The 22,920-nt window shown below is 34.2% G+C and overlaps 1 protein-coding gene across 2 annotated transcripts in view; it reads right to left on the bottom strand.

Moving 5' to 3' along the window:
• The window catches only part of ATRNL1 (attractin like 1), a 777,593-nt gene that overhangs the window by 636,965 nt on the left and 117,708 nt on the right, over nucleotides 1–22,920 (bottom strand). For both annotated transcript variants that reach the window (XM_055300426.1, XM_055300427.1), the window contains exon 10: nucleotides 22,084–22,238. In XM_055300426.1, the coding sequence (XP_055156401.1) occupies nucleotides 22,084–22,238 (155 nt within the window). The remainder of the gene's footprint in view (nucleotides 1–22,083; nucleotides 22,239–22,920) is intronic.

The raw sequence follows: 22,920 nt of genomic DNA, 5'->3' as shown, positions 1-22,920 counted from the left end.
TTACCTAGGTCTAACAGGTAAGTAACCTGGCCCACTATCTAACACAAATGAGCCAAAGGGAGAGCATATTTTCAAGATGAAAACCACAGAAAATGCTCAGAAAAACTAAGGAGTTAGAAAAAAAAAAGTGCTAAGGATGAAGACAAGCATTAACTAAAAATTTGGCTTTCTTAAGATTTTTTTTAACTCCATAAGCCAATTTCTTTTGGTAAAAGATGAAATTTTTTCAGTGCATATAACAGCCAAAAAAAAAAAAACCCCGGCATTACAAGCACCTGTGTACCACTACCCAAATTTGTCAAATCCAGTACTTGACCATATTTACTACAGATTTTTTAAAGAAATCAATTAATATAGATATGACTTAGGCTCCCTGTGTACTCTCATCCCAACTCAAGCTTCTTAGGTCTTCCTTCTTTGGATGCAATTACTATTCTGTATTTGCTTATCAGTGTTTCTATATATGATACATATAGTAATTTTTGTAGATGGTAAAGTTTTTAATACAAAGATACATTGTATAGATACATACAGTAATTTTTGTAGATGGTAAAGCTTTTTTTAATACAAAGATATATTATGTTATATAATATGGATCCTTCTGTAGCTTATTTTCAACCCATTGTTTTGCTCTTTGTTTTTGTTTTTGTTTTTTTTCACCATTTTAACCATTTTTAAGTGTGCAATTCAGTGACATTAAATACACTCACATTTTGGAAACATCATGACCATCTACCTCAGCACTCTCTTATTTTGCAAAACTGAAACTCTGTACTTGTTAAATAATTCTCCATTCTCCTCTTTCCCAGACCCTGCCAATCACCATTCAACTTTTTTGTTTATAAATCTGACTACTCTAAGCACTTCAGATGAATGAAATCATTACAGTATTACTCCTTTTGTCTTTGGCTTATTTCCCTCACCATGTCTCTAAGGTTCATCCACATTGTGCCGTGTGTGTCAGAATTCCATCTTTTTAAAGCCTGAATAAGGGGGAATCCCTGGGTGGCTCAGCGGTTTGGCGCCTGCCTTTGGCCCAGGGCGCGATCCTGGAGTCCTGGGATCGAGTCCCTCGTCGGGCTCCTGGCACGGAGCCTACTTCTCCCTCTGCCTGTGTCTCTGTGTCTCTGCCTCTCTCTCTCTCTCTCTCTCTCTCTCTCTCTCTATCATGAGTGGATAAATAAAACCTTTAAAAAATAAATAAAGCCTGAATAATATTCCATTGTAAGTATATACCACATGTTGTTCATCTATTCATCCATCAATGGACAACTAGGTTACTTCTAATTTTGACTATTGTGAATTGACTATTGTGACTATTATGAACATAGGTGTGCAAATATCCATTGCTTTCAATTCATTGCTTTCAATTCTTTTGGGTATATACCCGAAGTGGAACTACTGGGTTCAATGGTTAAATCTTGTTTAAATTTTTGAGGAACAACTGTACTCTTTTCTATAGCCACTATACCATTTTACATTCCAACAAGGAATGCACAAGGATTCCAATTTCTCTATATCCTCACTTACACTTGCTATTTTCTATTTGTTGATAATAGCCATCCTAATGAATGTGAAGTAGTATTTCAATGTGGTTTTGACTTGCATTTTTCAAATGATTAGTGATATTGAGCATCTTTTTGTGTCCTTATTGGCCATTTGTATATCTTTTTTGGAAAAACGTCTATTAAACAACCCATTTAAACTTACGCATATATGTGATGTTATGTTTTCATTTTAATCATGTTATAGTATTCCATATTATGATCATACCAAAATATATCTATCCTTTTAAAGGTCATTTAGACTTTTTTTCTGATTTTTCCTACAAGTCCTTTTAGTTTGTTCATGGTTACACACATTTTCTTTTGCAAATTCTGAGAGTTTCTCCGGGTAAATTTCAAAAGGAAAATTACTAGGTTTAAGGAAAGACACAGTTCAATTTTACTAGATTTTACCAATTTGCTCCCCAAAGTAGTTGTACTGACTTAAATTAAAAACAGCCATGTATGATAGCTCTTCTTATTTCACATTCTTGCCATTATGTAGTTCTCTCAGATTTTTAAATTTTTACCAATCTGATTAATTTTTTTGATACTAGTGAGATCAAGCATGTTTTCACATTAATAGACCTTTTTTTCACCCTTCTATAAGATCACTATTCAAGTATTTGCCCATTTTTCTATTTGATTTTTTTTATAAATATTTTATTTTTAAGTAATCACTACACTCTATGTGGGGCCCAAACTTAAAACCCTCAGATCAAGAGTCCCATGCTCTTCTGACTAAGCCAGTCAGGTGTCCCAAGATTTTTTTTTTAATAATTTTAAGAATTGTTATAAATACCAATCCTTTGCTGATTATATGCATTAACATATATTCTCCTATGCTGTGATTTGCCTTTTCATGTAGTTTATGTAGTCTTATTTTACAAACATTTGTACAAAAATTTGATCAAACCTACCATTTACTTCATGATTTATTCTTTTTTTCCTAACTCAAGATTTTAAAGATAATCTCTAATTTTCTTCTAACAGAGGTATAGTTTGGCTTTTACCATTTTGATCTTCAATCCATTTGGAACTTATTTTTGCATCTATTCCAGGGATCTAATTTAACTTCTTCTCCCATATATCATGTTACCCAGATTTTTCTGTGTATTACCATATACCAATCTTCCCAGAAACATTATTTTAACATTTATTACCCACTAATTTGTGCCCGACTTAGTTTGGTTGTATACTATTGTGGCATGTTCTTATTTTGCTTGTTTTTAGCCAAACATGTGTATGTGCAAAGTTTAAAAGTCAAATAATCCCACAAGGTCTATCACAAAAACTCTCCTACTCCCTATCTTCCCAATGTTACTCCTGAATCACAGAGGTAAGCACTTTAAATTCTAAGTAAAAAAACTAGAAGGAGCTTGTTTTTATTTATGTTCCTATTCTAAATGGCACACTTAGTTGTTAGTTTCAGATAATAACTATTTCTCTTTAAAAGATGAAGATTTAACTCTTATGCAGACATATACACATATACTTCTCTTCCCTACATCCTCCTCATGTACTTATAATTTTTAGGCCAATATTAAATATTTATTATTTATTATTCTACATATAGATGAGCCAATGTAACATATTATAATTCATTTTATCCTTGAACAACTTTCTATTTTTCCTGAAATTTTTTTTTGCTTAGATTTCTATAGATATACTAATTACATCCCTGACTCTTTACGAAACGTGTCCACCATTTCACAATATTTTCTAATATATCAAGCTATCTAGTGGCTTTATTTACTTCTTTAAGACATCCCCACAAAATTCCATATTTCTTTTATAATTCAAACTTGTCTCTAGGCCTCCTGCAAAATTCTAAGGATTCTCTGCACACGTCCTCTCTATTATTTACTCTATTTCTTGGACTTCAAGTTTTATCAATTTTTATTTATCTAGTCAAATATATCAGTAGGAGACATAATTCTACATCCTCCAGAGAAAGTGTACATTGGAAGTAAATTTCTGAGGTAGCAATTCTGGAAAGTGACTTTATTTCACTGTAATATTTATATGATTATTTGATCAGGCTTGGTACACTAACTTGGAAAGCATTTTCAGATATTGAAGGTATTACTCTCTAATTTTCTGGCTCCTGGTTTTGCTTTTGCAAGGCCCTATCCTACTGAGTCCCATGACTATTAGGACTATTCCTTCTCTAAATATATAAGCTCTTAGGGTCTTCTTTCTGTCTCTACTTTTTTCTTTTTTTTTAAAGGAGCTATCTGGAGTTCCTGGTGGGGTTGCAGTGTGTCGAGTGACTTTTTTTTTAAAAGATATTATTTATTTATTCATTCATGAGAAGCAGAGACACACACACAAAAAAAAAGAGAGAGAGAGAGAGAGAGAGAAGCAGAGACACAGGCAGAGGGAGAAGCAGGCTCCATGCAGGGAGCCTGACGTGAGACTCGATCCCGAGCGTCCAGGATCACACCCTGGGCCAAAGGCGGCGCCAAACCACTGAGCTACCCAGGCTGCACTGTCTCTACTTTTCATGATGAGTTTTGCTGCGAGTCTCTTCTGGGGCTTAGTGATATCTTTTATTCTTAAAATTCATGTATTTCAAGCCCAGATATTTTTCTTGAATTATTCATTTGATAATTTCCTCATCTAAAATTTTCTGTTCTTTATTTTGGCCCCTCCTATTATTCAGACAGCAAATTTTCTGTTATAATCATCTAAATTTCATCTCTCTTATCCTATTTTACATCTATTCTTTGTTCATAATACTTTTGGAACATATACTTCATTTTATCTTAAAATTTATTAATTTAGTATCCTAATTTTATTTTCAAAAGCCCCATTTTTTTGTTTACTGAATGATCTATTTTTAAGTCACATTTTTACTCTATAAATGTGACATCTTCTGTCTATAATGATTGAAGTTATAATCTCCTTCCAGTATTATCTCAGTTTCTTTTGTTTTCTTATTTTTTCCTATTTGATATTTTCATCAAATTCAGCAGCTTTTTGTGAATGTCTATAATAACTAACTGCCCTTTCAAATTTAAGAGTGGGCACAACAAAATTGTTTGGAAATTTTGTACTTGGCCAAGACATATTGTTGTTGACTGTTGGAATATTTCTTGTTTGTTTGTTTGCTTTCTGAAATACAACCGATATATTCTAGTGTATAAGTTTAAGGTGTACAACATGATTTGACATATACATATATACACTTAGTGAAATTATTAAACAGTTAGTTTACTTAACATCCATCATCTCACATAGACATCAAAAAATTGGAAAGAAAAAGAAAAAAATGGTTTTTTCCTTGTTATAAGAACTCTTTAAGATTTAGTCTCTTAATAACTTTCATATATCCTTTTCTTATATACTATATAGCAGTGTGGAAATTTTGATCAGGTTGGACCATTTCAGTTGAAGACCTCCAAATGTTAGTTTTTGTACATGCCTTCTTTTGGGCTCGTTAGATTCTTTGAGGTAAATCCTCCAATCTCCTGCCTAGAAGCTATAAACCTGGCTAATAGGATTCTGGACATAAGTAGAAGGAAAGAGTTAGAGGTTTCCTTCGTAAGTATGTATACTTGCCCTAAGTCCCACTATTTCCAAAATTGTACAGACATCCTCAACCATGTTCTGGTACCTGGGTCAACATTCACAAAGAGTAAACTTCTGTCTTCTAACAGAGTAGAAACATGGCAGACACTCATCACAAGCTGAAGAAGGGGATTTGGGAATGTAACAACTAATTGTGTAGATTTTTTATCAAACTTTATGTTTCAGGCCCACAAGCACACCCATTTACAGAAATACTTAAAAACTCTAAATAAATGAATGAATGAATGAATGAATGAATAAATAAATAAATAAATAAATAAATAAATAAATAAATAAAAAGCCCACGAGAGATAAACAACTCCAACTCAACTCACAAAGAAATGGAAAGAGTACTGGGAGCTTGTCCAAGACAGTGAAATAGTGGGATTTAACTGATCAGTCACATATCTACTCATCCCACACAGTTAACGTAAGTGAGCAAGGCTCAAAACTCAGGAGCATGGGGTTTCCAGATTTATCCACTGAGTTTCTTCCTATTAAGGTAATATTTCTTTACACATTTAAAAATTAAACATCTCAATTTAGTAACCATGCTGAAGATCAGGGAGTTATCTTCTGAATGTTCTCCAAACCATGTATTTTTTCATAATAGTATATCTTGAAAAATAGAACAAAGAGTAAAAGATTAATTAACCTGGGTGTTTCAATCTCAAGTAAGGAAGACTGAGAATTCATCAACTGCTCTTAACTAAGAATAGGAAAAAGAATCTGTGAAATTTGGGTTAACAAATTTAGATAAGGTAAGGAAAAAGAATGATTATTATTTAAGTAAATCAACTTAGATGTAATGAAGATCCAATGACACAATGACATTATGGATATAAACCTGAATGAGACTGAATTCTTGCTCTGAAGGGATGACAATAGGATGTGATAAGTATTAAGAGAGACATATAAAAAATGCTATGGGAGGCCTCCTCTGAAAAAGGAAAAGCACATAGTTGCTTCTAAAAGTTAGATGTTTTTAAAAACTACTATAATAATATATAAAATTAAGTGAAGAATACATAAAACCTTCATAGTCTTTTTAAATGGATAAATTTCCTAAGATAAGTGGTCATAACCTTTTACCTAATAAAAACAATATGCTAATTGCTTATCAAAGCTATATAATATTTAATTCTGAAAATAACTCTAAGGAGCAAATGTTTTTGTCACCATGTTATAGATAAGGAAATAGTATTTGGAGGTTTGGTAACTTCCTTAAACTCATTAAATGGTAGAATCCATATTCAAAACCAGGTCTTCCTAATTACTACATTATACTGCCTCACTACATCATCAAAATACACTTTTCAACATAAACATTAATTTCATGAAACTAAAAAAATAAAATGTTTTTAAAGTACACAAGTCCCTACAGAGAAATAGTACAGTACACTATTAATATATTAATGATACATGAGAATAATTAACTCAGACCAGTAATAGTACAACAAAATTCTACTACAAAAGTTGGTTGCCTTTTAACATGTGATGGTAGGAGGTGAAGGCTTTGTTACTATCTGCAAGACATCACCTTCAATTATACTAAAAGTTTAAAAAGAATTACAAACAATATTTGTTATACACATATTGGTGTTATTTAACAAATAATTCCAGTTCTCTTCCTTTGGGCCTATAGTAAAATTAAACTCTCACACTTCCTAGAAGTGTGATAATACAACTTGTTTTAGCCAACAAAATGCAAGCTAAAGTGACACCTGTATTTCTTCCAGATGGATCCAACCAAAGAAAATGAAATTTCGTTCTGGTCTCTAGTGATGACAATAAGCTTATCTCTGTCTGCTAATCAACATTAGCCATGTAGCATGAGTGAGAAATTAACTTTTATTGGTCTTAACCTCTGAAACTTTGAGATTTACAATGGAGATGAATATGTGCTGCCGAGACCTCATTCAAGGAAGGAACTATTGTCTCTGTTGCTGGGAGAGCATCAACAGCTGCAAATTACTTCAGTAATTGCCTCAGTATCTTTGGGCCACTTCACTCAAGGACACATCTTTTTAAGGATGACCCACATACAACTGCTGTTCAACATGGGATTTTAAAGGTCCTGTCACTTCATCCCAACATATCAACCATTTCACTTCCAGAGATCCTTGTGTGTTTGACTAAGGTTATCTGTCCAGCATTACAACTCAATTTTTCCTTTTGTTAAATCCTCTTTTCTCCCCTTACCTCTTCTTTTTTTTTTTTAAGATTTTTTAAATTTATTTATTCATGAAGAGGCAGAGAGGCAGAGACATAGGAAGAAGGAGAAACAGGCTCCCCTCATGGAGCCCAATGTGGGACTCAATCCCAGATCCCAGGATCATGCCCTGAGCCAAAGGCAGATGCTCAACCACTGAGCCAGTCAGGCATCCCTCCCCCTACCTCTTCCAAAGGCATTGATCTCTTCCAAAGGGTACTCTCAATGAACATCATAAACACTAAACTCTATCTCAGAGTCTGCTTCATAGAGAACCCAAAATATGATGGCTGGTACCAGGAGTGATACAAGAAGAGCAGGAAATAAGAGGAAGTTTGCAAGCTGAATCACATACTATCAGGCTGGCTATGAAGAACCCATCACTGGTAGTAGGTGTAATACAGAAAGCTGCTGCCACCAGATGGCCATCAACTGCTAAAACTTATACCAGTGGTAAATTAGGAAGGTATGCCAAAGGAAGGGCATATTCTAGCAAGTGTGAAGTATCAGATGTTTGAAAATAGTAATTACTAATACACTACTAATTTTCAGACCTTCTAAATATGGCAGCCTCTATATGTGGTATTAAGGAAGCCTTCAGGCTTTCTCAGGCTTTCATCATCTTTTTATTTTATTATTTAATTTTTTTAATATTGTATTTATTTGGGGGGGGCAGACAGAGGGGAGAAAATCTCAAGCGGACTCCTTACAGAGCCTGATGTGGGGCTCAATCTCATGACCTCTAGACCACAACGTGAGCTGAAATCAAGAGTCAGATGCTTAACCAGCTGAGCCACTCAGGTGCCCTTCATTATCTTTTTCTATAATTCAGAGGGGCAAATCTGGGACTGCTAAGGAAAGAAAGAGACTATCTATAAGACCCAGACAGCAAATATCGGCAGATGTTGGGGAAGTACACACAGTACTAAGTAATAAGGGGAGATTGATCCAAGAGGCCAGAACCTTACACTAGATTAGGGAGAGTTTACTGATTTAAAAGCACTCTACTGGGGACACCTGGGTGGCTCAGCAGTTGAGCATCTGCCTTCAGCTGAGAGCATAATCCAGGGTCTGCGGATCAAGTCCCACATTGGGTTCCCTGCAATGAGCCTGCTTCTCCCTCTGCCTATGTCTCTACCTCTCTCTGTGTGTCATTAAATAAATAAATAAATAAATAAATAAATAAATAAATAAATAAATAAATAAATAAATAAATAAATAAATAAATAAATAAACTTTAAAAGGAATAAAAGCACTCTTCTGATTCAAAAGCACATGCAGTATTTATGCCCTGACAAGGATGTCAGGAGATGGTATGAGCAGACTATTAAAATGACTCCTATTTACAGCAAAGGTAACAATCATCTGAGTGAAAAAGCAACCTAAGAATGGGAGAAAATATCTGCAAATCATATATCTGATAAGGGGTTAATATACAAAAATATATAAAGAACTGACACAACTCAGGAGCAAAAACAAAACAAAAGAAAATCCAATTAAAAATGAATAGACAAAGTGAATAGGTATTTTTCCAAAGAATGTATCCAAATGGTCAACAGGTATAAGAAAAAGTGCTCAATATCACTAATTATCAGGGAAAAGCAAATCAAAAACACAATAAGCTATCATCTCACACATGTTAGAATGGCTATCATCAAAACGGCAAGCGATATCATGTGTTGATAAAACTACCATATAAAAAAATAAAACTACCATATATAATCCAGCAGTCCCACCTCTGGGCATATATCCAAAGAAAATGAAAACAAGATATCAAAGAGATATCTACACTCCCATGTTAACTGCTGCATTATTCACAGAAACCAAGGTATGGAAATAATCAAAGTGTTCATCAATGGATGAATGGATAAAGAAGATGTGACATATCTACATATATATGTATATGTATTATATATTTATATATGTATAAGTATATATACATACACAATGAAATATTATTCAGCCATAAGAAAGAAATCCTGATATTTAAAAAACATGGATGGACCTTAGGGATATTATGCTAAGTGAAATAAGTCAGATACTACATGGTATTTGTCTTAATATGTGGAATCTTAAAAAAAAGAAATCACGTTCATAGAAAACGAGTTAAAAAATGTTTGCCAGGGACTGAGGAATATGGGAAATAAGAGGTTGGTAAAAGGATACAAACTTACAATTGTAAAATGAACCAAGTATGAGGATTTAATATATAACATGGTTACTATAGTTGATAACACAGTATTGTATAATTGGAATTTGCTGAAGGAGAACTTACTCTAGAAAGAGTATCAAAAAAATTTTTTTAAAAAAGGAAAAATATGTGAGCTTATGGATGTATTAACTACACAAGAGGAATCCTTTCACAATGTATACATATACCAAATTATCACAATGTACATGTTATACATCTTATAATTTTATTTGTCAGTTATACCTCAGTAAAGCTAAAAAAAGAAAAAGAAGACCCTTAGGAACAGAAAAAAATACAGCCCTTGCTAAGTCAAGTCAAAATGCTAGAACTGCCATAGCTTTTACTCTTTGCTATAAAAAGGATAGAAATATGGGCGTTCTGAAGTAGATAATACTAATATAACTAATATAACACCAGAAAACCTACTAGGTCATTGTATCTATAGAAAGGGCCAGAGGGCATGCCATTTACGAAAGCCATGAAGAATGAGATAGAGAAAGGGACACTAGAATCAATAAGAATGTACTGGCTCTCCTCCACTGGCTAAAGCTGATGGTTGGGGAAACCGTAACAGAACTGAGCTCAATGATGGAGACAATAAATAGGACAATAGATCCCAACTGTTGACACTTAACCATCAGAATCCAATCCAAGTAGAGGGGAATATTTATAATAACCAGCAAAGCTGGAGTGTCAGTCTAGGAGACTAACCTATTAAAAATTATAGAGATGTTTAATAGACCACAGCATTCCTAGAAGCAAAATAGGTTGCCAACAAGGGCACTTCTACCTAACTTATATCATCAGAAGAAATCAAGGATGCATGATCAGAAGGCTGATGGTAGATGCTGCAATAAAAAGTCACAATTTATTGCTCAATTTCTGGAATTCAGCCATTTCTGAAGTCCAGATTTGATATATTTAAAATTCTGATACCTAGGAGGAAGGACCCTGCAGTACCATAGTAAGTGTACATGGTAATAACTCTCCTATTTCTTCATCAAAGGCACCCGTGGTCATTTCATTGGATAGCTCTAACCCAGAGGAAAAAGCAACACAAACATTTCAAGTATAGTTGGACACAGATCTGAGTTAGCACCAACACTACAGATATAAAGTGTCATCATCACCTCTCTTTATAGGAGGGATATAATGCAATAAGGTAATTAACAACATCCTGGCCAAGGTCTCGTTCAAAATGAGCCACTAGGTCTGCAGACCTATGCAGTGGTCATGCCCTGGATGTTTCCAGCAAATGGCACAACACTGGCATTGGGTCCTTGGCTATCACAGTGGAAAAGATCAAGTGGAAATTTTGAAACAACTACCACCTGGATAATATGTTAAAATTTAATGTTGCATTCCGGAGGGTATGCCTGGCAGAAATTCATATTACTCTAAAGAATCTAAAGAATGCAGGGATAATAGACCCCACCAAATCTCCATTTAAAACACCAGTCTGGGCCATGCAAACTAAACAAAGCCTGGAGGATGACAAGAGCCTACTACCAAGTAGTAGCCCAAACTGCAGTCACTATGTAAAATGTGTATCTTTATTAGAACAGATTAACATGGATATTTTCGGCAAATGTGTTGTTTGCTAAACCTTTCAGAAAAGGGAATCAAAAATAGTTTGCCTTCATATGGAATAAAAAATAGTATACATTCACAATTTTGCCTCAGGATCATATAACTCTCCCTCCTTTTGTCATAACATAAGACACATTTGGTCCAATTGGACATTTTGCAGAACATTATATTGTTAGACTACATTAATGACGTTACTCTGTGCCAGATGAGTAAGAATGGCTTATGCGATGAAGACGTTGTTAAGACACATATGCTTGGATGGGTGGAAGATAAAACCTACAATGATTCAAATTTCAAATCAGTAAAATATTTAGGGATCCAGTGGTCAGGAGCATTCTAAGACAGCTCATCTGAATTGAAAGACCAATTATTACATCTTATAATTCCCATGAAAAGCAGAAAGCAAACCATCCAGTAGGTCTCTTTGGATTCTGAAGGTAGTATATTTCAGTCCTGGGAATACTGCTTCACCCCACATGTTGAACAACATGAAAGGCTGCCAGCTGTGAGTACATGCCAGGGTAAGGAATAGCTCTGCCACAAGTTCAGGCTACACTTGTAAGCAGCCTTGCAGTTAGGACTGCATGATCCAGTAGAATTATAGCTATTGGTGGTGACACTGTTGGAAAAAGTAATACGTGAAATATACAGAAGTTCCCAGTGAAAAAATCCCAATGCAGACCCCATACACATGTCAGAAGCCATACCATCTGCAGTGGAAAAGTTTATACTCTATTCCTCTTATGTTATTGGGCCCTGGTAGAGATGAAGTCCCTGGATTATCAATTGGCCATGTGTTCAGAGTTTTATATCATGAGCTGCATCTATTACCAAGAGTCATAAGAACATAAAATGAAGTGGCACCCAAGATCAAGCATGAGCAAGACCACATAACGCATAAGCAATCTGCATGAATGGGTAGCTCAGACCCCATATTACCTAACACTGTTGCACCAGAACCTACCTATCATCTTTCAGTCATGGTCATGGGAAGAATTCTATATGCCCAGATACCAAGAAGAAAAAAATGCAAGTATTTCAGCTTGATATGTGGACACAAGTCAAAAGTGTACATCACTTAGACAACCTCACTCAGGAGTGAACCTGAAGAATGAAAGAAAAGGAAAAAGCCTCTCAACAGGGCAGGTCTTTGGGCAGTGTGTCCATCTACAGGGTGTGCTCTACCCTAAAACAACAATTCATTAGGACAAGAATAGATACATATTCTGAGCATGTATCTCAGTTTGCTTTTTTGCAATTAAGTGTCTTAACCAGTATGACTGCCTTAAAAATTATGGAGCATTTAATCAAGCAGCATGGGATCCTATGTAATCAGAAGACACAGGACAGCAAAGGAAGTACAAGAATGAGCCCATAACCATGGGATCCACTGGATCCCATAACACACAATGTCATAGACCTTTGGATAGGCACAAATGAAACACTAGGATGCGAGATACATATACCTTAAAATCAAGCAACTTTAAATGTGTTGCTAAAGTGCTAAAGTGCCTAAAGTGCTGTCGCTAATAGGAAGAATATGTAGGTCCAAGAACCAAGGAGTAAAAGCCACTCTTGGTGGCCTCATTTTCAGTGATATAGTTGAGTAATTTGTGCTCCATATCCCAGAAATCAGTCTTACAGGATTAGATATCCTATTCCCCAAAGCGGAAATACTCTGGCAGTAAACATAGCAATGTTCCACTGAACTATAAACTATAGTGCCACTCAGGCACTTCAGGTTCGTTCTGTCAAGATACTAGGAAAAAAGGAGTCACCACCTTGGAAGGGATAACTGGCCCTGATCATCAAAGGGAGGTAGGACTGCTGTTACAAAATAAGAGCAGAGGAAGATGTTTGGTACACAGATGACCCGCTAAGTGTCTCTTGGTATTCTCTTGCCAAGGGTGGTGGTAAATGGGCAAATTCAATACCCAGAGCAGGAGGTATATGATGACTAGGGGTTCATATACCTAAGGGTAAAGGTCTGGGTCATGCCACCAGGTAGGGAATGGAGATCAGAAGAAGTTCCAACTGAGGGTAAGGTATATTTAGAAAGTTAGAAAAATTAATAGAGGGGAACATGATGAGTATCAGTTGTAGCCCCAAGACTAGCTGCAGAAGCCAAATCAACAATCTAGGTTTCCCCCAGGAAGAATGGGTCACTGGAATCCTAGAGGACCTTTTGACAAATGTATTTGAAATGGCTTGAGTAGCTCAAAAATGAATTCTGATGCACATGGATATGCACTGCCTAAATACAACTTCAGAAAGGACCTGTTACCCCTGCTGCTAGGATTGCTATCACTGAAGATCACTGAGCTACCAGCCCTTGTGGAGACTGCTTTAGCCACGTACAAAGAGCTTCCTTACCCAAGTTCCTGCCCTCCTAAGAATCACTCTCATACAATGACTGATCAAGGCCTAGCTGTTTCATGCTAAAAAAGGACAACACTGATGGACATTTCAACTCCAAAATTCGCCTGGGGTTGGCTGTAGCTGTTAATATCCATTTGACTTTTCCCTCTGCCCAATCATGCTTCTTCCTCCTCCATTTCACAGCTGTTCATCCCAGTGACCTAATAAGTACCCTGAACTTATCTCAGAATGTGCTTTCCAGAGAAACCAGACTGTGAAAGGATTTTTTGTTGCCACACTATAACCTAATCTGTACTGATTGATATAATACAATAAATGTGAGTTTTCCTCTATAGTTTCTTAAAATTGCTGGCAAATTGTTTTCATTCGTAAAACTATTTAGGGACAGGGTGCGTAGGTGGCTCAGTTGGTTAAGCATCTGCCTTCGGCTCAGGTCATGATCCCAGGGTCCTGGGATGGAGCCCTGCATTGGGCTCTCTGCTAAGTGGGGAGTCTGCTTCTCCTTCTCCCTCTACCCTTCCCTGCTGTCCTGCTCTCTCGCGCACTCTTTCTCTCTTCCTAATAAATCAATAAAATCTAAAAAAAAAAAAAAAAAAAAACTTTAGAAAGAATAGAATTTAACTTGCAAACTTAAGAAAAGTTTTTTGAGGTAAGCAACTTTTGCAGATATAGACACTTTTTGATACTTTGCCCAATATGCCAGGATTTTTCAACAGAATAAGAAAAAGATAAGAGCAGTTGTTACAAACAGGCTTTCTATTTATCCCTTCCAGCTTCAATAACTACAAAACAGAAGGTTGAGCTAGATAAATTCTGTTGCTGAATTTTTACATTCTTGATCAGGATTCATTATAAAACACAGATTGGTTTTCCTACAACATGTATAAGTTATGAAATGCCTTAAAGCTCAATATTAAATATAATTTGTTTACATATAATCTATTCCCATTATTACATTATAAAGTTTGTTATATTATTAATCTGACTACAATCTATAATTGCATTTCTTGCCAAGAAGACAATGTATTTCCAGAGTATTCAAGTCATTATCACTTAACAAACAGTTCAAGGCTACACAAATGAAAGCAAAACACACATGGCTACTGACATCACGAAAACTGACAAAAATACCATTCCATGATGACAGAAAAATCACACAGGACTAACAACCAAAGTGAAACATACTCTCTGAAATATAGATTTTTTAAAAACTTATACTGAAAGGTACTAAATATTAATTTACCAACTGCACACTCAATATACATAAGATCAAAAAAATAAAGTTACCATTCTCTCAAACTCAAATTTCAACAGTCAGAATACTGTGCTGCCAGAACTATGTCCCTATGAAGAGCCACATAATTACATTAAGAATTTATGCTGAAATTTAGAGACTGGTTTAATTTATCAAAGATGCATAAAATAGTACAGGTGGAAAATGGATACTCACTGGCTTGTTTTTCTCTAAGTATTCATATTTTTCATGAAAGTATGTATCTGTACTACTTCAAAACATATTTTAAAGATCTTTTTAATAATCCACTTGAAATGCCAGTTCAGAAGTCAGTCAGTATTCATATTATGAAAAAGAACACAGATTGTATATATAAGACTTAAAACTAGATTGAATATAAAGAAAAACTTCTATTAATGATTTGTGTATTTTATAACAGAAAACCAAAGTTTTGGATGTTGCCAAAATGTTTTTCGATCTGCCCCTTAAGTGATGGTGCTTCATTGGGTTTTTCCCCCATTAGATCAAACCTTCTCCTAATATTATAAATGGTGCACACTTCTCCTAGGTTATCTCACCACAGCTCTACTCAGGATTTTGTCCCTTGGCATTCATTCAACAAGTATTTATTTAGTTTCTTACTCCCTACCAGGAAAAATGTATATCACTATTCAACTCTCAATCTTAACTGAAATGATTTCATAGTTTTAACATACATTGTATTTCCTGTTGGCTTCTGTACATAGTCCTGATGTAAAAATGATATTTAAGGATTCCTTGATAATAAATCATACATCAATTCCTAGAATAACTCCTACTTGGGCATAATTTATTATACTTTTGAAACAATGTTGAGTTCTATTTGCTAATGATTTATTTTAAAGTTTTGATTCCTTATTCACGACTGCTTTCCTCTGCCTTCTTCCTCTGGGGTTTTGCTAAGACATTTGAAAACTTTCTTTCAGTTTTATATTTTATTACAAGAATCTGTATTCAGTAATTTTTGCATTCAAAACAACGTCTCCAAATGCTAATAGATCTGTTAAGAGAAAGAGAGATTTACTGTTCACTATTCTTTTCTTTCTCATTGATTTTCTGTCTTGAGATCAGTATTTTCTGGTTAATTTGTGGGAGAGGAGAGACACAATAAAATTCAAATATACCTTAAAAATCTGATTAACTCTACTAATAAAATTTATTTTCTTGAGTGTCTTGCTACATTAACAAATATTATACGTCCATTCCACAATTAAAGACCATTCAAATTTCTTCCTGTTAAAGGAAAAATCATTATCATAGCATAATGCTAGAATCAAAAGAAATTTGAACTTAGTCTTGGCTTCAAATTCTGATTATACCATCTCATGACCTATGTGACTTTGGGTTTAACCATGCTAAATCAGTTTCTTCTCCTATTAATGAATATCATAATATGTACTATACAGGTGTTATTAGAGGTTATGAACATTACATCATAAAGAACATGTTAAGTGCCAAAAACCACAGGAAACATTTAACAAATATTAGTTCTCTCTTTTCTCAAAATGAAAGGTCATTTTTTCCTTTACTTATTGGCCTCTTTTCTAAAAAGAAGAAGTTACTATTTCTTCTATATAATAGTATTATAGAAAGAAAAGAATCCTTGAGCAAAAAAACAGAGTCAAACTAAAAACAGTTCTTGGCTAAATGCAGTGAAAAAAAATGTGAGAATAATTTCAAGAGTTTTTCTGACGACAAAGAGAAACAAACAGTTCTTTCAAGTGATCAGGCAAGGGGTGCTGCTTTCACCAAGAAATAACCCTAAGAACTCAACTAAGAGCATAGAGAAATATTAACAAAGAAAGGAACTAATAAAATGTCCTCCAGAAAATGAAAATAATTATAAACATGAAGCTCAAGTAGGTTGGAATTCTTATAATTTCACTGGATAGTTCAAAAAATTAAATAATTAGAGACACTTGGTGGTTCAGTGGTTGAGCATCTGCCTTCAGTTCAGGTCCTGATTCGAGAATCCTGGGATCAAGTCTCACATCAGGCTCCCTATAGGGAGCCTGCTTCTCCCTCTCCCTATTTTCTGCCTCTCTGTGTGTGTCTTTCATGAATAAATAAATAAAATCTTTTTAAAAAAATTAAACAATTAGATGTTTTAATTTAAAAATGATTTTTAATGAAATTATATGCCTTATAAAATTGTATCCATTATACATATACACACACACACTCCCCAGGGGTGTACAAAAACATGCATGCCATGCTTCATAAACTAGTCAAGTGATTGTAAAGGGTATAGTGAACTACAACTTCACTGTGTTTTAACAGTGTGGTTAACTATACATACTATTACATATTACCAATTAAAATAGTATTACTTCTGCAAATATAAAATTACTTTTAAGTTTTATCCTGAGTTTGTTTTTAAATAATCACCTACCAAGAAATTAACATCATAAGTAAACTGTCATGCTCAAGAAATTTATTTTAAAAACTCTTAGATTATTAGAGCACTGGCTTGCTCACTTGGTAGACCACACAACTCTTGATCTCAGAGTTCTGAGTTCAAGCTCCACAATGGATGTAGAGCTCACTTAAAATAAATAGGGGTGCCTAGGGTGGCTCAGTCGGTTAAGAGCCCGAATCGATTTTGGCTCAGGTCATGATCTCAGGGTCCTGGGGTAAAGCCTCATGTGGGGCACGGCGCTTAGCCAGAAGTCTGCATGAGATTCTCTCCCTCTACCCTTCCCTCTGCTTGACTCTCTCAAATAAATAAATCTTGAAAAAATACAATAAATTTTTTAAATTCATTATTTTGATCTGATTTGAAATTTCAGCTTTAGTTTCAATATATCTGCTTTCTGCAAGATGTATTTCTAATATAAATCCTACTCCTTACTCTATTCTGAAGTAATCAGGAAATCATATTTTCTTGTTTCTATTATCTTCTCGAAGAAAAAAATATGATCATTCTATCTCTGAGTTATTCTTCATCTTGTTCAGAATTCTATACATCCACTTTTTTAAATTTTTATTTAAATTCAATTTATTAACATATACTATTGGTTTCAGAGGTAGAGGTCAGTGAATCTTATATAATACCCAGTGCTCATTACATCACATGAACACTTTACTATTCATCACAGAGTTAACCCCATCCCCTTACCCGCCACCCCTCCAGTGACCCTGTTTGCTTCCTGAGTCTCTTTTGGTTTGTCTCCCTCTCTGATTTTGTCTTGTTTTATTTTTTCCTCTCTTCCTTTATGATCCTCTGTTTTGTTCTGTCTTAACCACATTGCTCAGAATTCTACACATCCTCTTAACCGCTAGGTAAATTTTCTTATTAAAGAGTAACAACTACCATTTATAATTAAAAGCATCATAATTCTATGTCAGGCCCACCAAAAATTCTTGTCATCCCTCTTCATTTGATGATTCTGAAATACAGTCTGAAAATTCAGTTTGATCCCAAGGTATGTTTCAATTCATGACAATCTCTCACTTGTAAATGTAGAAATCCTCAATCACCTAGTGACACTTTAGAGATGTGAAAAACAAACTAACAAACCATCTGATACCTTTTTTCCTTCAAACCCTAGAAAAAATGACTTTTATGACAATGTGTACTGTGCACAGCCAAATAGTTTGAAAGTATAAATGTCTAACAACATGAGATCAACATGCATGTTTTTCCATTACATCTTTAACAGAAAGATGTAATTACATCTTTACCACAAAGATCATTTTAATCTTGAATGAAGTGTCATGGTAGCTTTCTGAAAGCAATAAAATACCACTAGCAATAAGAAAAAAAATAAGTTATCTGATTTCAAGCTAAATTTACAGACAAGAACATTAAGTAATATATCATTCTTTATGTTATGGTTGACTGAGTCTCATTCACTAGCCCTGAGTCTATTACCAATTGCACTTGAGTTACTTTTTTAAAATATAGGTGGCCCAGTGCTAATCTAAGAAAGTCAGATTATACAGATCTAAGTTTTTTCCCTACAATCTTCAAGGTGGATGCCAAGGTACAGTCATGTTAAAAAATCACAGGTATGTGCCTTCCACATCTATCATCTATAATATAACAATGACAACTGTGAAAGCAAGATTATATACTCAAAGATTAACAATATTCACTATGTAAAATTTACTATGGCATTAAGATTGAAACTGTACTTTTTAGAGCAATGAAAAATTAGTATTGGCGCAAATATTCTTATTTATTTAAACATTGTAAAACACAAAGCAACCAGCTAACTCCTCAGGTGCACTCCAGTTAAATATGCCATAAAAGTCCAAGGGTAGTATACTAAAGACAAAAATTAGCAAGATGACCTCTTTTTCAATTTTTTTTTAATTTTTATTTATATTTATGATAGTCACACAGAGAGAGAGAGAGAGAGAGGCAGAGACACAGGCAGAGGGAGAAGCAGGCTCCATGCACCGGGAGCCCGACGTGGGATTCGATCCCGGGTCTCCAGGATCGCGCCCTGGGCCAAAGGCAGGCGCTAAACCGCTGCGCCACCCAGGGATCCCATGACCTCTTTTTCAAAACACATCTATTTTTAAGTTGGTTCATTATACAATGGTTGAATTTTATTCCCAAAAAATATACTCCATAAAGAAAACAATTATTTTGGAAGACATTTCTGAAATACAAAAAAATACTTTTCCCAGGAAAATATTCCAACATTTGATACCACAAACCCAAGAAAATAAAAACAGGGATCCCTGGGTGGCGCAGCGGTTTGGCGCCTGCCTTTGGCCCAGGGCGCGATCCTGGAGACCCGGGATCGAATCCCACGTCGGGCTTCCGGTGCATGGAGCCTGCTTCTCCCTCTGCCTGTGTCTCTGCCTCTCTCTCTCTCTCTCCCTGTGTGACTATCATATATAAATAAAAATTAAAAAAAAAAAGTTTAAAAAAAAAAAGAAAATAAAAACAAATTTGGGGGGAGAACTTTATTGGGAACTGCACAAAAATAATCAAATGAGATAAAACAGAACACTTTTATCCTATGTTAAATTGCATGGTTGCTTTACATTTTTGTTAATATTGTTAATGTTATGTTGAAATGTAAAACTGTTTGAAATGTTATTCTTTCTCCCATTGAACAATTTGCTTAAAAAAATAAAACTGATATTTGCTTCTATCTTTCCATAGCATTAAGGAATATTAATAAACGTAAGTGTCTGAAAATGTATTGCCAAAATTAAGAACATAAAAAAAAATTAAGAACATACAATGGACCCAAACAAACAGCAGCATGTGGTACTCAAGCAAAAAGACTATCACAAGTTTTAGGAGTTACAAAAGCTAGATGTACCACTTACTGCCTATATGGTTTTGGGCTTACTATTCTGGAAATGAGTTTATTAACACGTTGTTACAAAATCATAAGAAAAGTTAAGATACTATATAGCATACTATCTAATTTTTGGAAACACTCAGCAAAGAGTAATTAGAATAATGATAATCTGATCTCTTTCTCTCAAACTAACACCTCTAATATTTTTCAGCTACATGAGCTTTTTTGATAAACTCCAAAACATAATAATCTTGAACAATATGGAAAGAATAAAAATAATTTCCCAATATGTCAGCTACAAAATATCTCGACATTAATTTCTGCATTAAAGTACAGATAATAGGTGAAACTCCTTGAAGAATCTTCTGAAAAAGTTCAAAACCTCACTTAGGTTTTTAACAATAAAAACAAATTCTACACTTTTCTATTTTTATTCAGAAGTGAAAAACAAGACAAAACAAAATAAAATCCCTTCATCTACTTCCAGAGAAATAACCTTACTGTCTCATCATCACAGTCAAATGACAGATGTTGACAGCCCCGGCCTGGCAATGACAGATCATAAAATGGAGCCTAGATTCAGTACATCATTTAATCCATTTTTCATGATCTTAGCACTAATTTATAAGCCTTCTAAAAGCTGAGAGAATCCAATTTTGAAAATGAGTTATCACTTCAACTTATTAGTCCAAAAAGCTAAAGACTTATTTAGTATCTAAAATTTCTAAAGGCAGTGGATTCTTTTATAATGATTAACCACAGACAGATACTGTTTAGAGTCAAAAAATATGCTTAATTTTTTTTTAGTATGCTTAATTTTATTACTAGGAATTTCCTTCCAAATGTACAGCAGTATAAAAATCAAAGTTCTTATTAATAGGCATAATTTTCTTTATATGTCACCACTTGAAATAATTCTTCAAAGTAGACTATGTGCCTTTTTGATGTTTAGGAGCCAAAGCATACCTCTCAAATCTATTAAATGTATTACTCTTTGATTTCTTTTATTTTTATTTATCAGAAATTTTCTTAATAGCTTAAAATTGGCATATTACTTTGCACCATCAATTAAAAGTTCTCTGAACTACTGCTAAATATATTTTAGAGATCAAGTAGGCTTGATCTATAAAACGATACGAAGAGAAGAAATATTTTCACTACAATGGTCCACTGGGAAGCTAAATTTAGTATTTCAAAAAATACAATCATATAATATTTAAAAATTAATAGAAATATAGATAGCGTAATTGAAATTAAGCAAACTGCATAAATGTACTGTATTTCTGGTTCTCTGGAAAATGTTCTTATTCAGTTACGTCCATTCTTAGATATATTCTGGGTTCGATTTTGTCTCCAAATCTTACTTCTTTAGCTCTACTGTCCTTATTCTCCTTTACTTCTATCATCTTCCTACACCAAGTAACTGTATCTGTATGTTTAATTTAAATGCAAATTTGGGGCAGCCCGGGTGGCTCAGTGGTTTAGTGCCGCCTTCCGCCCAGGGTGTGATCCTGGAGACCCTGGATCCAGTCCCACATCGGGCTCCCTGCATGGAGCCTGCTTCTCCCTCTTCCTGTGTCTCTGCCCCTCTCTCTCTCTCTCTCTCTCTCTCTCTCTCTCTCTGTTTCTCATGAATAAATAAAATCTTAAATAAATAAATAAATAAATAAATAAATAAATAAATACATCTTTGCCCATACCCACTAACACTAAAATGGTTGCATTCCTACTATTTATAATTTACATAATTTGACAGTGCTCCATATCTACATGTTATCAAAACCAATATGGCAACAGTCAATACAATAGACTGATAAAGTACTCACGTAGGGATACAATATACAACAGCCTTCAAAAAGGACGTTCAAACCTAGAATGTCTGTTCTCTTGACCCTATGCTACTACTGTGCTGAAATTAGAATTCCATTCATAATCTGTCACTGAATTTATCTCTAAAATGACATATACACATGCTGTTGATTAATGTATTTGAGAATCTCTAAATGACAAAATTCTGATATTTCCTACTTTGTACAATCCTAACAGATACATACCTATGTCATATGCCAGGAAATCGGCAGAAAAACATTTTGCACCGTTACTCAAGGAAGTGTCATTATGGGTATTTCCTCCAAAAATAAGCATAGCTCCATTGATAAGAACAGCTGAATGAAGGTATCTGGCAAACCCACTTTCTTTCAAAATAGTCCTACAGGATAAAATTTAAAAATGTATTACAAAGGATAAAAAGACCTCCCTGATTTTATATATATATATAAAGGGTCTAACTCGCATATAGAATTTTCCTTCGAATTGTGAAAATAACATGCTTTATTTTTTTAACACCTCATAAATGGCCTCTAAGTTTCAATATTTGTAAATATTATGAGATTCACAGTATCTTAAAATGCTTTGAGAAATACAATATTAAACATAATTGTTCATGATTTTATAATAATTTATATTTTGAACTTTTATTTCATCTATAAAATAGGAAACAAGTGTCCTTAAAACTAGAGGATGAGGTACCACCAGTTTTAAATACCAAAGCAAATAAAAAGTTATTGAATATAATAAATTTACTGAACTGTATTCAGTTCAGCAAAACTAATAATTCATATGGATCCCATATTACACTTTTTGTTTTTATTTAAATATAACATACACAAAAGTGCACATAAGTCTAAAATTCAATGGATTTTTCACAAGATGAATATAACTAAGTACACAGTATGGAGATTTTTTTTAAAAAAAGAACACCACTGTTCTGATTCTTTTGTGGTTCTTTATCAACTTTAGGATTGTTTGTTCTATTTGTATTGCTGTCATTGTACTTTATAAAATAGAATTATATAGCTTGTATTAATTTGCATGTACATTCTTTTGCTTAA

The sequence above is a fragment of the Nyctereutes procyonoides genome, unplaced genomic scaffold (genome assembly GCF_905146905.1).
Source record: "Nyctereutes procyonoides isolate TBG_1078 unplaced genomic scaffold, NYPRO_anot_genome, whole genome shotgun sequence".
Lineage (NCBI taxonomy): Eukaryota > Metazoa > Chordata > Mammalia > Carnivora > Canidae > Nyctereutes > Nyctereutes procyonoides.
The sequence above is the reverse complement of the archived record's forward strand: the minus strand, read 5'-3'. Positions and strand labels throughout refer to the sequence as shown.